Source organism: Oryctolagus cuniculus, chromosome 16, assembly GCF_051225735.1.
Source record: "Oryctolagus cuniculus isolate XC-2025 breed Fujian yellow rabbit chromosome 16, ASM5122573v1, whole genome shotgun sequence".
In the NCBI taxonomy this organism is placed as follows: domain Eukaryota; kingdom Metazoa; phylum Chordata; class Mammalia; order Lagomorpha; family Leporidae; genus Oryctolagus; species Oryctolagus cuniculus.
Window position 1 is genome coordinate 19894329 of NC_142882.1, and position 15148 is coordinate 19909476.

At 73.9% G+C, this 15148-nt stretch overlaps 2 protein-coding genes across 3 annotated transcripts; one reads left to right on the plus strand and one right to left on the minus strand.

The window, feature by feature from the left end:
• The first annotated feature begins 1701 nt into the window (after window positions 1–1701).
• On the plus strand, window positions 1702–4696 carry ISYNA1 (inositol-3-phosphate synthase 1). Its single transcript, XM_070059029.2, has 11 exons — window positions 1702–1858; window positions 1951–2082; window positions 2171–2332; window positions 2574–2706; window positions 2789–2982; window positions 3093–3242; window positions 3337–3552; window positions 3647–3811; window positions 3897–4010; window positions 4094–4311; window positions 4397–4696. The coding sequence occupies exons 2-11, from the start codon at window positions 1960–1962 to the stop codon at window positions 4590–4592; spliced, it is 1671 nt and encodes a 556-aa protein (XP_069915130.1). The 5' UTR covers window positions 1702–1858; window positions 1951–1959; the 3' UTR covers window positions 4593–4696.
• On the minus strand, window positions 4685–12116 carry SSBP4 (single stranded DNA binding protein 4). 2 transcript variants are annotated; one of them, XM_070059036.2, is made up of 17 exons: window positions 11765–12116; window positions 8927–8999; window positions 8774–8835; window positions 8598–8682; window positions 7107–7196; window positions 6782–6841; window positions 6630–6699; window positions 6480–6550; window positions 6330–6397; window positions 6192–6237; window positions 6043–6078; window positions 5887–5941; window positions 5742–5812; window positions 5572–5650; window positions 5444–5472; window positions 5250–5357; window positions 4685–4941 (listed from the first exon to the last, which is right to left on the minus strand). In XM_070059036.2, exons 1-17 carry the CDS (start codon window positions 11821–11823, stop codon window positions 4912–4914), a joined length of 1092 nt encoding a protein of 363 aa, XP_069915137.1. In that variant the 5' UTR covers window positions 11824–12116; the 3' UTR covers window positions 4685–4911. The 2 variants fall into 2 exon arrangements, with proteins under 2 accessions (XP_069915137.1, XP_069915136.1); XM_070059035.2 differs by having other exon boundaries at window positions 5131–5357.
• Between the last annotated feature and the right edge of the window lie 3032 nt (window positions 12117–15148).

Below are 15148 nucleotides of genomic sequence, written 5' to 3' on the forward strand. Positions count from 1 at the left end.
CCTGACCGCTGGCCCTACAGGGATGGAAGGAGCCCACCCACCCCGGGAACCTGTGGGGCGGCCCCTGCACCACACTGCTGCCGGCACGTGTGCGAGCACGCACAACACACGCACAGCCATGCACACGTGTGCACACGCGCGGGCTCCCGTGGACTGGGTCCCACACACATTCCCCAGGTGCCACAGTGGCCTCCAGCTGTGGGGGGTCCTCCAGCCCCCTGGTCTCTGCCAGGTGCCCCACGGTCCCCAGGTGGACCCTCAGACTGCCCCGGTGAAGGGGCCGGAGGCCCACGAGGCTTCCCCCAGGTCCGACGCCAGCCGGACTCCAGACCAGCACCTGCACATCGGAGGGGCCCAGCCCCCCCCCCCCCCGGGCCGCAGCCGCTCCCAGGACAGCGCTGACCACGCAGCGGAAGGTATGTCCGTGAGTGGGATGAGGCCTTCCCTGTCCGTCACAAAGGCACGGCCCTGGCTCGAGACTGCAGGGCAGGTGCCTGGCGCCGCGTGGGACGCCCACACCCGCATCCCAGCTTCCCACCGATGCCCGCCCAGCCCCGGTCCCTCGCGGGTGCCTCGCGGGTGCCAGGCATGCAAGATTTTCGCTCACTCGCTCTCCCCCTTCCAAAGGGAAGAAGCCCAAGGCCCCAGGTGCACCGTCCACGTCGGCCAGCCTGGATTGAGCAAGAGGGAGGCCGGCAGGCCTGTCTGTTGGGATTCCTCCCTGCTGGGCAGGGCCCATTATCTCCCATCGGACAGGGCCAGCCTGGTGTCCAGGGAGAGGCCGCCGCCTGTCCTTGTCGCAGCCAGAGGTCGGCACAGAGCAGACCCAGGCAGCCCGGGGAGCCCTGGACGGGGGTGGGGGGTTGTAACGCCCTCTCCCTGCAGAGTTCCGCATAGTGCGTCTCCAGGAACTTTCTGAACACGCCCTCAGAGGCGGGGTTTCCAAACGTCGGCATCACAACCCCTGGGCTTTGGGGAGCGTGCACCTGTGCCTCCGTGTGTCCCCAGGCTGCCCCCCCCCACGGGCCTCTCCCCACTCCCCCCCTTCTGACGGTTTGTCTGCCGTGAACTCCTCTCCCTCCCTCAAAACCTTTCCCTGCAGGGCCCAGTCTGAGTTCCTTCCAGCTGGGGGCGCTCCAGGCCCCTGGCACCCCCAGACCAGAGACCCCAAGGCCAGCCAGATGTTGTTTTTTGCAAACGATCCCAGCTCCCCACCTTCTGGGCCAGTTCCACGGTGGAAAGTTTCCGACCAGAGGCGGCCGCTTGTTTTGGAAAGTTCCTGGGGGAGCCGCCCGCGCTGGCCCGCTGGGTTCCCACGGTCCCCTATCGCCGGGTGCGCGGGAGTCGCCGGCCCCGCTCCTCCCCTGCCGGCCCCGCAGGCCTGCGCGCCGCGGGAGAGCATTTAGCGGCTGCTCTTGAAGGGGGAGGGGTTCTGGCCAGCTCCTGCCTCGGTTTCCCGTGCAGACCCAAAGATGAGCCCCTCCCCCAATAGACCCAGCCTCCTGGCGGGGGCGGGGGGCGCGGGTGCGCGCCCTCTTTTGTAGCATCCCTGTCTTTTTTTTTTTTTGTAAAATGGGAACAAGGGACCCCCCGCCCCCGCGGGCCTGCAGTTCAGAGCGAAACCGGGGCGCGCTCCAGCCCCGCGGCCCCGTGCGCGCTGGGCCCTTCCCGATAGCCGCTGCGGCGGCCGCTGCGGGCTGTGGGGCCTCGGACCCCAGCCCCCGGCCCCTCCCCCGGCGCGGGCGGGGCGGGACGGGGCGGGGCCGCGGCTCTTTTCTCCCGAGGCCGCGCGCCCGAGAGCCCGCGCCGCCCACTGCCCGCCGCCGCCGCCGCCGCCGCCCGAGCCCGCTCCACGCTGGTGAGTCCGGGGCCGGGCTCCCGGGGGCCCCAGACCTGCGGGGCCCGGTCGCTCGGTGTCCCCGCTGACCCCCTGCCCACCCCGACCCCTAGCCCGCCGCGATGGAGGCCGCCGCCGCCGAGGTCGTGGTCGAGAGCCCGGATGTGGTCTACGGCCCCGAGACCATCGAAGCGCAGTACGAGTACCGGACGACGCGCGTTAGCCGCGAGGGCGGCGCCCTCAAGGTGGACGGGCGCCCCCCCGGGAAGCCGTGAGCAGCGGGGGCGGGGAGCGGGAGCGGCGGCCCGAGGCTCACGGCGCCGCCTCCCCCAGGTGCACCCCACGGCCACGCGCTTCACCTTCCGGACAGCTCGGCAGGTGCCCCGGCTCGGGGTCATGCTCGTCGGCTGGGGCGGGAACAACGGCTCCACGCTCACGGCCGCCGTGCTGGCCAACCGCCTGCGCCTGTCCTGGCCCACGCGCACCGGCCGCAAGGTGGGGGCTGGGGGGAGCGAGTCCTGGCTGCGGGAGGGGGGCTGCCGGTGCGGGTTTCCATGGGACTGGGGCTGCGCCACTGGAGGCTTGCGGGGGCGGAGCCTAAGGTGCCTGTGGGCTCGGGGGGAGGGGCCGGGGGAGCCGCTTCCGCCCTGGCTTGGAGCCCGGAACTCTGTGGCTGGAAGCATGTCGGGCTCCCCCGCCACGCCCACCCCTCACCCAACTGTGTCTGCGCCCCCAGGAGGCCAACTACTACGGCTCGCTCACGCAGGCGGGCACCCTGAACCTGGGCCTGGACGCCGAGGGCCAGGAGGTGTACGTGCCGTTCCGTGCGCTGCTGCCCATGGTGGCGCCCAACGACCTGGTGTTTGATGGTGGGTGGAGCGCTGGGCCAGGGGAGCGGGCGTCTGATGGGGCCCAGGATCCCAACTCCCCCCACTCCCACTCCCACCCCAGGCTGGGATATCTCGTCGCTGAACCTGGCCGAGGCGATGCGGCGCGCGCAGGTCCTGGACTGGGGCCTGCAGGAGCAGCTGTGGCCGCACATGGAGGCCATGCGCCCGCGGCCCTCCGTCTACATCCCCGAGTTCATCGCAGCCAACCAGAGCGCGCGCGCGGACAACATCATCCCCGGCACGCGCGCGCAGCAGGTGCTGCCCCGCCCGCACCCCGACCGCCCCTGGGCGCCTGTTCTCGCACGGTGACGCCCCCATCTTCTGCTCCCTGTCTCCTACCCCGCCTCCCTCTGCCCACTCCCCAGTTGGAGCAAATCCGTAAGGACATCCGCGACTTCCGGTCCAGCGCGGGGCTGGACAAGGTCATCGTGCTGTGGACAGCGAACACGGAGCGCTTCTGCGACGTGGTCCCGGGCGTCAACGACACGGCCGAGAACCTACTACGCAGCATCCAGGTGGGCGCAGCATGGGGGGCGCGCGCGCGAGCGAAGGGCAGGGCCCCCACGGACCTCCCAGCTGGCTGACGGCCCGCGCCGCGCGTCCCTGCAGCTGGGCCTGGAGGTGTCGCCGTCCACGCTCTTCGCCGTGGCCAGCATCCTGGAGGGCTGCGCCTTCCTCAACGGGTCCCCGCAGAACACGCTGGTGCCCGGCGCGCTGGAGCTGGCGAGCCAGCGCCGCGTCTTCGTGGGCGGGGACGACTTCAAGTCCGGCCAGACCAAGGTCAAGTCCGTGCTGGTGGACTTCCTCATCGGCTCCGGCCTCAAGGTGCTCGGCCGCGGCCTCGGGGTGGGAGTGGAGGGTGGGGTCCGGGGCGGGGGGGCGTGGCTCGTGTGCGAGCCGCCGCTCTGGCGACCCCCAGACCAGGTCCATCGTGAGCTACAACCACCTGGGGAACAACGACGGGCGGAACCTGTCGGCGCCGCCGCAGTTCCGCTCCAAGGAGGTGTCCAAGAGCAGCGTGGTGGACGACATGGTGCAGAGCAACCCGGTGCTCTACGGCGCGGGCGAGGAGCCCGATCACTGCGTGCGTGCGCCGGGGGCGGGGCCAGTGGGGCGGGGGCGGGGCGCGCCGGGGGGCGGGGCCGGCGACAACGCAGCTGCGCCCGCAGGTGGTCATCAAGTACGTGCCTTACGTGGGCGACAGCAAGCGCGCGCTGGACGAGTACACGTCGGAGCTGATGCTGGGCGGGACCAACACGCTGGTGCTGCACAACACGTGCGAGGTGCGCGAGGGGGCGGGGCGCGGCACGGAGGGGCGGGGCGAGCCGGCCGCCCCGCCCCTTCCTGAGCGCGCCCCGCCCCGCAGGACTCGCTGCTGGCCGCGCCCATCATGCTGGACCTGGTGCTGCTGACCGAGCTGTGCGAGCGGGTGAGCTTCCGCACGGACGCCGACCCCGAGCCGCAGCGCTTCCACGCAGTGCTCTCGCTGCTCGGCTTCCTGTTCAAGGCGCCGCTGGCGCCGCCGGGCAGCCCCGTGGTCAACGCGCTCTCGCGCCAGCGCAGCTGCATCGAGAACGTCCTCAGGTGCGTGCGCGGGGGCGGGGGCCGGGGCCGCGCGCGGGCCTCCGCGGAGCCGCGCCCCACCCACCGGCCCCGCGTCGTCCCGCAGGGCCTGCGTGGGGCTGCCGCCGCAGAACCACATGCTTCTGGAGCTCAAGATGGAACGGCCGACCCCGGGCGGCCAGCGCGGGGCGCTCGGAGCCGCCGCCAGCCCCGCGCCCCGCAAGCAGGGAGCGGCCTCGCCCGCGCCCACGGCCAATGGCTGCACCGGCGACGCCGACCTGCACCAACCGGCCAGCAGCTGAGCCGCCCCCCGCGCGCGGCCCGCCTCCCCCCGCTCCCGGGGACCCCCCCCTCCCTGCTTCCCCCAATAAAGCGGGCACCAAGAGCACGCGCGCCAAAAACCAAACCGAGCGACCTTTATTGGGGGGAGGGGAGTACAGACGGCAGCAAGGGCCCGCCCACGGGGGGGGGTCTCCGACGTCCTCCTGCGCCCTCCTGCGCTTGCGTATAAAAGGAGAGTCCTGGCCGGGGCCCGGCGGCGCGGCGCCCCCCACCTCCCGCGGAACCGCAGGCCCTGGCCCCACGGGGGGCGCCGGGAGCGCGGGCGAGGGGTCCCGCCCATCACACGCTCATGGCCATCCCCGGCGAGTACTGCGGAGAGAGCGAGGGGCGGCACGCGGGGCGGGCTCAGCTCCGGTCGGCACTGGGACCCTCCCCCCTCCCCCCCGCGGAGGACAGGGCAGAGGAGGGGCAGGGCGGGCAGAGGAGGGGCAGGGCGGGCAGGGTGGGGGACAGGCGGGGAGGGGACGGGAGGGAAGGATGGCGCGGCCGCCCCCCCACCTGGCCCGCCGCGGTCACGGTCTTGCTCTGGCCCCCCGGCCGCCCCGCCGGGGCCTGCCCGCCAGGCCCCTGCGGCCCGCCGCCGCCGCCGCGGGGGGGGAGTCGACGCAGTCGCTTACGCTTTCGCTCGCGAACGGGTGCAGGAATGTCCCTGCGGCCGCCATCTCGCCGTCGTCCCGCGGGGTGCCCGGGGCGGTGCTCAGGCCGGCCACGGCGCCGGGGGAGCTCTGGGGGCGGCCGCCGTGAGCGCCCCGTGCCGCCCTGGCCCGCCCCGCGCCCCCGGCCCCGCGTGCCCCGCGCCCCGGTCCCTCACCTTCGGCAACCCGTCCACGTCGCCCGAGCCTGCGGGACCACAGAGGCCGGACACGCAGCTCAGACCCCGGCCCGCGGGGAGGGGAGGGGCCGGGCTGAGCCGCCGCGCCCGCGGGGAGCCCCACTCACCCAGGGATCCGTTCACGTGGTGCGGCTCCAGCGCGCTCATGGCCGCCATGGGACCCTCGGGGCCGGGGCCCAGCGGGAACTGCGGGCAGAGCGAGGGGCAGCTGAGGCTGGCGCCCCCCTCCCCCGAGCGCAGGTGGGGCCCCGACCGCGGACGCCCCGCCCCCACTCACGTTAGCCCGGCCGGCGCCCGGCCCCATGGGGTTCATGATGGTGTACATGTTCTCGCTGGACGCCGTGGAGTCTGCGGAGACAGCGGGGCGTGAAGGGGGCGGGGCGTGGGGTTCCCCCCGGGGCCCACCCCCACGCAGGCCGTACCTCCAGGGCTGGGCATGACGGGCGTTCCAGGGGGCCCACCCCCTCCTGAGGGTCCCTGCGCACGGGAGACAGGGAGGATGAGAAAGACCCTCGCCTGCCCCCCTCCCGCACGGCCCCGCACGGCCCCGCACGGCCCAGCAGCCACGCCCCACTCACCACGTAGCTGCCAGGCGAGGAGGCGGAGTAGGGGACCTGGGGGCGGGAGCTGCCATGAGTGGCCCGGCACCGCCCACGATCCCCCCGGCACCGCCCTCCGGCACCGCCCACGCTCCCCCCTGCACCGCCCCCGGCCCGGGCCCACTCACAGAGTTGCCGCTGGGGCTGGCCCACGGGCCACGCACTCCGGGGCCCCTGAAAGAGATGGGAGTGGTCCCTGGAGCTGGGCCGCGGCCCCGCCCCCTACCCTGCGCCCCGGGAATGAACCAGACCCGGGCTGGCCTTACATGCTCACCGCAGGCAGGCCTGGGCCGGCCAGGGAGTTGGGCGGGGGCCGCATGCCGGCTCCGTAGCCCTGCCGAGAAGAAGGGGAGAGGGGATGAGGGGGCAGGGGGGCAGCAGCCCCCAGGCTCCGCTGCCCCAGGCCCAGCCCTTACCTGGGGCCCCACGCCGGCCACGCCCCGCGGAGACGTCGCCCGCTGCATCACGCCGCCCAGGCTGGGGTGACCTGGCGTGGGGGCAGGAAGGAAGTGTGGGCAGGTGTGGGGTTCTGGGCACGGGGTGGGGGGGCAGTGGGCCCTACTCACCCTGAGTGCGCCCGGAGGGGTCCATGGCGCCCGCGAGGAGGGGCTGGGAGCCAGGGAGGCCCACGGGAGGCTGCGGGGCAGGGGCGGCCATGCTGAGGACTGGGTGACCCACTCGGGCCCCTGCCCGCCCTCTCCCCTCGGCCCCCTCTCACCTGACTAGGCATCCGCAGGCTGGGCCGGGGCCCCCCGGGGAACCGCGGTGACATGAAGGGCTGGAAGGGGGGTCGAGGGAATCAGCGCCGGCCCCCCCCAGCCCCCCAAAGCTGTGTCCACTCCTGCTATGCTTGGGCCCCCACCTAGAGGTCGCCCCCTCCGAGCCAGCCGTGGCCCGGGGCACTGGCTCAGGGCTGCAGGAGAGCTGGGGGCAGAGGCGGCGAAACACCAGCAGCCCACGTGTTTCCCATGGCCCGGAGGGAAGGGGAGGGGGCCTCCAGGACCCCAACCTCAGACACCACGCCCCCAGGGCTGGGCCCATACCTGGAAGAAGCCAGGAGCCATGGGGCCTGCGGCCATCGCGTCGCCCGGGGCCATGCCCCCCATGACGGGGCTGGGGGCAGCTGCGGCACCCTGCAGGGGTGGTGGAGACGGGCAGGGGGTGGGAGTCAGGACACGTCTGTCCCGGGGCACCCTCCTCTCTGCAAGTGGCCTCGCTGGAGTGTGGACCTAGGCCACCCTGACAGTGGCTGGAGACCCCACCAAGGACTTTCGGCTCTAGGCACCCCCTACCCCCACGCCGGGACAGGTCCCGCCCACCAGGGACCCTAACTCTTTAGGACACCCCAAACACAAACCAATCACCAACCATTAGACCACCCTCCCCTGATGGCTCCTCCCCCAAGCCCACCCCTTCCTCCTCAGGCCCCACCCACCCCCTGCTGGAGGAGGGAGAAGGGGAGGGGGGCTCCAGCCCGCGCCAGCCAGCCCACAACGGGCAGGGGCAGGGGGCGGCAGGCCACACAGCAGGCTGGCTCCAAGGCCCAAACCTGTCTGCATGGGGCAGGGGTTAGGGCGCAGGGCCTGAGCCCGGAGCAGGTGATGGGCTCGTGGCGGGGGGGCCCTTTGCATGGGCTCACGGCCCACCCCCACCCGGGCCATCAGAGCAGGCCCCTGGAGCCGCTCTCCGGCCAGACCCCAGGTCAACTCAGCCCAGGCCAAACCACGTGGCAGCCCACGTGAGCCGGGGGCGGGGCCGGGGCGCAAACACCCCCTCCCACAAGCTCCCGCGGGCAGGGAGGCGGGACTGGCCACGGCGGGCGCCCAAGCCCTTCCTGCTCCTAAGAGACAGTCGGGCGCCAGGCTCGGACAGGAGGCGGCGGAAGGGGGCGCAGCCCCCACTCCACCCCGTCCCTGTCCCCGCAGCGGCCCTAAGGAGTTAATCCCGGGCAGGCGCACCGTGCCTGGCCCCGGGCCGGACCCCCCCAAGTCCGCCATCCCTGAAGAGGCGCCCGCCCGACTGCGTTGCCAAGACGACGCACTCGCGTTTCCTGGAGACGCCAAGGTCAGCCCCGCCCGCTGGGGCGGAGGAGGGGAGCCGGTCGGGGCGGCCCAAGCCCCTCACTCGCGAAGTGGGCCGTCCGCGGACGCGCGCAAGGCTTCTGCTTGCGGCCGGGGTCCCTCCACCCACGGCGCCCCCGCAGTCTCCCGACGCGCTGCCAGTGTAACCGGGGCGCGCCCCGGGGAGCGCGTTCACGGGGCCCTGGAGCCCCCAAAATGTCCAGTCTGCGCTTGGGGCGCCCAGAGGCTGCTACTGTGGAGGGGAGGCCGGGGTGGGCAGAGCCTCGGGCCAGGGAGGGGTTGCGGCTCCACTGAGACACAGCGCCAGACCCCCCCCCACACACACCCACGGTGCCAGGGGCAGGCGGGCAGCAGGCGGTGACGGGGGAGGGGTCGGTGTGCCCCCAGCACCCCCCAGAGGACACAGCCTGCTCTCCACACAGACCTGCGACCCCCGCCCCCCCCCCCACTCACGTAGTCCTGGAAGGCCTTGGGGTCGCCGCCATGCTCGCACGCCTCTCTGCGGTCCGGCGCCGCACAGTACAGGTCCCAGAAGACGCTGCGGGCGGCAGGGGACCCTGGTGGGCCACGCAGCCCCCGGCCGCCCGCCACCGCCCACGCCGCCCGCACGCTGACTCCCGCACACATACCACCACCAGGAGTACAGGAACCCCGGGGGCTCCCCCAGCGTGATGTTCTTCTCCCATCGGATCTGCGGGCAGAGGCCGGGCACTGAGGGGCTAGGCCCACATGCGGGACCCCGCCCAGGGGCAGCGGGGCCGGGAGCCGGCGCGTGGGCGTACCTCGGAGAGGAAGGTCTGCGCCGACTTCTGGGCGCCGATGTGCAGCAGGTATTCGTACACGTACAAGGCCAGCCTGCAGGACGGGGTGGGGCTCCGGCTCTACCTGCGGCCCCCTCCCCAGCGGCTCAGCCAACTCCTACACATCCCTCAGCACCCTGCCCGTGCCCCCTCCCGGTGTTCTAGGCCCCAGACCCAAGGTGGAATTCTGCTGAGTTCAACATGGGGGTAGGGGGACACGCCCTGGCCCGGTCCCAGCCCACGGATGTCTCCTGCCCACATAGGGGCCGCAGGCGTCACCACAGACTGTCCTGGGCAGGGCCCACAGCAAGCCCTGCGCAAGTCCGCACAGGCTGTCCCGCAGCCCCTGGCCCATCCAGGCCCACCCGCCCCCTGCAGCCCCAGGGTCACTTGGCCCCGCCTCCCTGGGTCACAGCTCAGGACTCAGGCGGCCAAGGCTCCTCCTCCCGCCCCTGGCCAGGCCCGCGTGGCCTGGAGCAGGGCTCCCTGGGGGTGGGAGGGGGTGCACAGGCCGGGCCTGAGCCAGGGTGAAGGCAGGAGGCCCCCAGCCCCTGTGCCCCAGCTGTCCCACCCCCACCCCCACCCTCACCCCGCGGCCGCCCTGCCCTGGCGCCGGCCCCATCCTAAAATAACCTCGGTTTGACTCAGCTCTGCCCAGCCGCCTTCACCCGCCACCCTCCACACCCCCATGGCCCCAAGCCCTGGGCGACACCCGCCTGGGGGCAGCCCCTCCGTGTGCCCCACCCCCACACCACGTCTCCTCCTCCCTCAGTTCCGGTAACCCCCCAGCCCCGCGTCTCCCCCGAGGCCCGGCCTGGCTTAGGTAGAGTCCGAGGGGAAGGGGCGCACGGGGGCAGGTGCCAGGTGCCCAGGCTACACCCCAGGCGGGGTGGGCACACAGCCCTGGCTCAGACCCAGCCACCTGTGCGGTGTGGGGGGGGCCTCCCCTCTGGCCTCAGCTCCTGCACCACCCCCAAGCCCCAACTTGGAGTCCACCCCAGGGCCTTTGCATGAGCCAGCCAGAGACTGCATAGGCTCCCTGCCCGGCTCCAGCTCCCCAACAGCCCAGCCCACCTGTGGCCCCAACAGTGTCTCCGCCCCCTGCCCAGTGCACGCCCCCACGTGGAAGGTGGCTTTGGGAGGACGGCAGTTTGGTCCACGCCTTCAGCTCGGCTGAGAGCCCCTGGCCCTGGGGTCCGCAGCCCCCTCCACCCTAGCCCTCAGAGCACACACAGAGAGGGCCCCAGGGCCAGGAGGGGACCTGGGGGCCCGGCACGCGTGACCTGCAGGACGCCAGGCACCAGGAGCCCGGCGCGGCGTGGATGGGACGCCCCACGGCTGGCACCGTAATTACGGGCTGCGGTCACAATGCTCTCCACCCTGTGCCCATACGCAGCAGGGGGCCGGGGGTCCCCGAATGCCAGCCCACCCCACCCCGGCCTCGCTCGGTCCTCTCTCCCCGCCTGGCTGCAACCAAGCCGGCAGCCGGATCCCCCCGCCCATCTCAAAACCTTGGCCCTGGGACACAGGGACAGAGCCCCCCACGCTGGGCGCCCCCGCACAGGCCGGCCCAGGAGAGCCAGAGAGGGCCCAGGGCCGCGGCCGAGGCGGACAGAGGGGCTGCGTGGAGGGGGCACCGTGCTGGGGGTGGGCGACTGGTGCCGAGACCCCCCCATCCCACCAGACAGAGAAGGCGACCGGGGTGAAAGCAGACAGGAAGTAGCCGGCACCCCGCCCTTGTGGGAACCCCAAAAGGCAGGTGGTCCCGAGGCCGGGGGTCCCAGTGGGAGAAATGGGGGGCCGAGACCACCTGCTCTCCGTCAGCGGCGGAACCCTGACCCCGAACCAGCGTCCACAGAGGCGTCCTGCGCGAGGCCCCCCGGTGTACAGAGCGGGGACCCTCAGCCTGTCCACCAGAGTGGAGGCCTGTGGCCTCCTGGCCCTGGGCTCGGCACTGGGGGGAGGGGACGCAGCTGAGCCCCTCCCCTGCCCCGACCAAGACCCAGTACCCTCCTGGGATGTCCCACTGGGTGGAAAACCCACCACTCCGGATGTCGGCTCACAGGTGCTGGGGCGGTCCCCTGCCAGACAGCCTGGGGACACGAACGCCCAACCTGCATCCCGTGGGAGCACCGGTTCTAGTCCCGGCTGCTCCACTTCCCATCCAGCTCCCTGGGCAGCCCCCTCCCCGGCAGCGGTGCCAGCGCGCGATCAGCAAGACCCCCCAACAGAGGACCCCAGGCCCCCTCCCCTTCCTCCACCGAGGGCCCCCTACCAGCCTGAGCACGCCTGGCACCCTAGGTCCAGGGCAAGAAAAAGATCCCCCCCCGGGGAGAAACGCGCTCCGCGGCGGCCCGGACCAGAGAGGCAGCAGGGTCCCCGCGCGATCAGTCTCGCCCACCCGGAACTTCCACGGCGCCGGCCCGGTCCCCTCGCATCCCAAGTCCCGCCCCCGGCGAGGTCCGGCGCCCCCTCCCCCGAGTCGCCCTCGGATCCCGCGCGCCCCCTCGAGCCGCCCACGTCTCCCCCACCCCCTGGGACTCCCGCGCCCCCCTTGGAGCCCCCCGAGTCTCGTGCGGCCCCCGCAAATCTCGCTACCCCTCGAGCCGCTCGGCTTCTCCCCCACCACCACCCCCACCCTGGAATCGCGCGCGCGCCCAGCTCCCCCGCTTCCCCGCAACTCTCGCGGAGCCCCCTCCTGGCCCCCTCGGGTCTCGCGCGCCCCCCGCGCGCCGCTCGCGGCCCCCGCGCCCACGTGCCCCGCGCGGTGCTCGCGGCGCGGCCGGCCGGCCCCGCCCCCGGCCCCGCGCCCCCACTCACTTCTCGCGGGCCTGGCTGTCGGAGGGCACGGCCGAGCCTTTGCCCGCCTTGGCGTACATGCTGCCCCGCGCCGCCGCCGCCGCCGCCGCCGCCCGGGCCCGCACCTGTCAGGCGGCGCCGCGGGCCGCGCTCGCCGTCGCCATAGCTACCCCGCGCCCCGGGCCTCACCGCCCCGCGCCCCGGGTGGGCACCGCGGGCGGCGTCCGCGCGGGGGAGCTCCGCACGGCGGCGCCAGCTTCGGCTGCGGCCGCGGGGGTTCTTATTATTAATTTTTTTTTCTCCTCTCTTCCCTCCGCGCGGGCTGTTCCGGGAAGCGCGCGCCCCCTCCGCCGGCCGCGCGCGCGCCCGCCCCGCCGCCGCCTCCTCCTCCTCCTCCTCCTCGCCACCCGCGGGCGCCGCTCTTAAAGCGGCGATGGCGCGCGCGCGGTGGGCCCCGCGGCTGGGCGCGCACGCGCAGAGCCCATCCAGGGAGCGGGAGCGCGGCTGAACCCCGCTCTCCCACCCACCCCACCCCAGATGGTTGCTGTGCGCCCGGGAGCAGCTGTGGCCCCCGCGGGGTGCTCGGTGGGCGCGCACCGCCTGGCTGGCACCGAGCCACACCTGGCCCAGCCCCGCGCGCCCACCCGGATGAGCTCCTGGGGTGCCCAGCCCCAGCCGGGAGCCCCCCGCCGCTTCGCCCCCACGCAACACCCGGCGCCCGCAATAGGCGGCGCTCAGCTCTGGGGGTGTCGCCTGCCGTGAGCGGGGGCGCACTCTCCGGGGTGCCCCGCGCTGGGTGCCCCAACCAGGAAGCTCACAGAGGCGGGGACCCGCGCACAGCCCCGCCTGGCCCCCCCCAGCCCGCACTCGGGAGGAGCGCAGGCCCGTGCGGCGGGCCCCGTGGGACGTGGGCTGTTTCGGGCTGCGTTTGCCACGCCCGGCGGGTGCGCGCGTGTCCACAAGCGGTTCCTTGCGGGAGTGCACGTGTGCGCCGCGGCGCTCGCAGGCTTGGCCCGCACCCAGGGGATGGGCCCCGTCCTAGGCGACCGTCTCGGCGCTGGTGCGGGGCCCTGCGCGTGGGCGCATCGCCAGCTCCCCGGGCCCTGAGCCGCCCGTCTGGAGCTCTCCCGCGGCCGACCGGCCCCACCCCCGACACCTAATCGCGGCCCGCCCCCCCAACTCCCCGCCACGGCAGGGCGTCAGGCGGGCGGGCAGTCGGGAGCCGCCGGGGACTCAGACGGGCGGGCAGGGAGGAAGGGCCGGGCCGGCCCCAGCTCCGCCCCCTCCCCGAGGGGCCCGGGCGGGGGAGGGGGCCGCCAGCCCTTCCCGCTTCCTGTCCAGCCGGCCGCCCCTCCCCCAGCTTCCTCTCGCGTGTCCAGGGGCCAGCGGCTGCTTCGCGGGGCGGAGGCGCCAAGGGCACCCTCGTGGTTCCCACCTCTGCTCCCCAGCGCCCACGCCCGCCACGGCACAGGGAGGGTGTGGCCTTGCCTGGCCACGCAAAGCGTGGGTGGCCGTGGGGTCCCCGGGTGTGCCGAATGCGCCCCCCACCCCCTTTAGGCGCCGCGCCTTCCTAGATGTGTGCGGCCGCCTGCCCAGTCCGAGGCGCGGAGCCTGCCTTCAACCCCAGCGCTGTATTGAGCTCCTGCTGTATGCGGGGCTCTGGCGACCCAGCTGGGACGCGTTGCCACTCCGGGCGCAGCAGCGAATCCGATGGAGGAGGCGCACAGCCGCAGGCAGTGCTACGTGCTGGGCCTTGGGGGACCCGCGACAGCGACCTCTCGGGAGCTCCCGGAGGAGGAGGAGGGAGGAGGGAGGGAGGTGGGGGCGCCCGCGGGCCGCCAGCGATGCGGGCGGGTGCGGGGAGTGCGGTTCTCATGGCAACGGGGAAGGCGCTCCAAACACAGCCCCTGCCGCGCGCGCTCGGCTTCCGAGGACAGTTCGTGCAAGGAAAGGGGGGGAGAAGGTGTTTTCTGCACAGCGGAGGGCTCGCAGTGCAGCCCAGCAAGTGCAAAGGCCCTGGGGTGGGCCCCCCCCGCTGAGGCTGCGCTGTGGCCGCCGCAAGAAGGAGATGGCACGGGAGGGAGCCCCGGGAAGGGCTGGCGCCTAAGGAACCCCATGGGAGCCGGGTTAGGGCTCTGGGAGGCCTTAGCCCGTGCGAAGGCAGGCATTTGGCCTGGGCAGGGGTGACAGCAGGTGGGACCCCCGCACCCCGCATCAGAGCGCCCGGGCTCGCGTGGCAGCCAGCGCGGGGGCTTAGGGGCCGCGTGGGACCCTCGCCCCTCTCTGCCTTGGCGAGGTTGCCCCGGCCGGTGGCCCAGGGGGACAGGAGGGGGCGTGGCAGGCCGAGCCACTGACTTAGGGCCCGGGGAGCTGGGGGAGGGGCAGGCAGTGCCCAGGCTGCCGGCTGCGCCCGATCTCTCTCCCCACCGGGCGGGGGTGGAGCCTAGGGATCCCGCCCCCAGCTGCCCCGCAGCCCCTGCGGCCCACGGCGTCCCGCAGGGGCCCTTTGCCGCCCGGAGCGCTGTTCCCCGGGTTCCTGGCCTGATTTTTTTTTTTTCTGGCTCCTTTCAGCCCACGATTCCTCCTCTGCCCCTCCCCCGCTTCCTCTGCTCCGCATAGCTGTTCCCAGGCGGGTCCGCGCCTGGCTTGTCCCCGCGGCATCCGGGGAGCAGCCGGCAGCGCGCGCCCCCCGCCCCGCATCCGCCCTCTCGGGGCGCGCAGGAGACCTGGGGACGCTCTGATGGCTTTTCCCCTGCGTGGGAGGTGGCAGCGCCCCCCCCGCGCCGATCACGCCGGCGGGGGCCTGGGCGGGGCCGGGAGCCGGGCTGCCCCCCAGCGGTGCGTGGGCGGCGCCGTGCGGCAGCCGGGCCCGGGATGCCCCCCACCCCCTGCGCACACCAGGAGCCCCGGGAGAGGCGGTCTGCGCCCGGCTTTGACCCCTGCCTGGCTCCGCCCGGTGACCTTGTCCCAGCCCGGAGGGCCGCGGGGTCTCAGGGCGCTGGACACGCGGGTTCCCACCCCAGGGCCATCTCCAATAAGCTTGGCCTAGGCTCAGCTTCCAGAACCTTCCACGGCCCCTGCTGCTGCCCACGACTTGGGTCCCTTTCGCTGCTTGCAGCGTGGGACCGGACACTGGAGCCCCCGCTGGCCCCGCCGAGGACACCCGCAGGCCTCGCTGCGGCGTCCCTGTTCCGGCTCCAGCGTCCTGTCCTGCTCATCCGCGCGCCCTGGGAGGCAGCAACTGGCCCACTCTGCTGTCCGCCAGGGTCCTTGCGTGTTGGTGGCCCTGGAGGACCCGGCTCCGCGACCTCGCCTCTGGGACCCAGCACCCGCCCGAGGCGTGGACAGGGCGCCCCCCTGTGGCCACGGGAGGAATTGCGCTCCCGTGCCCAGAGCGCTCTCCGC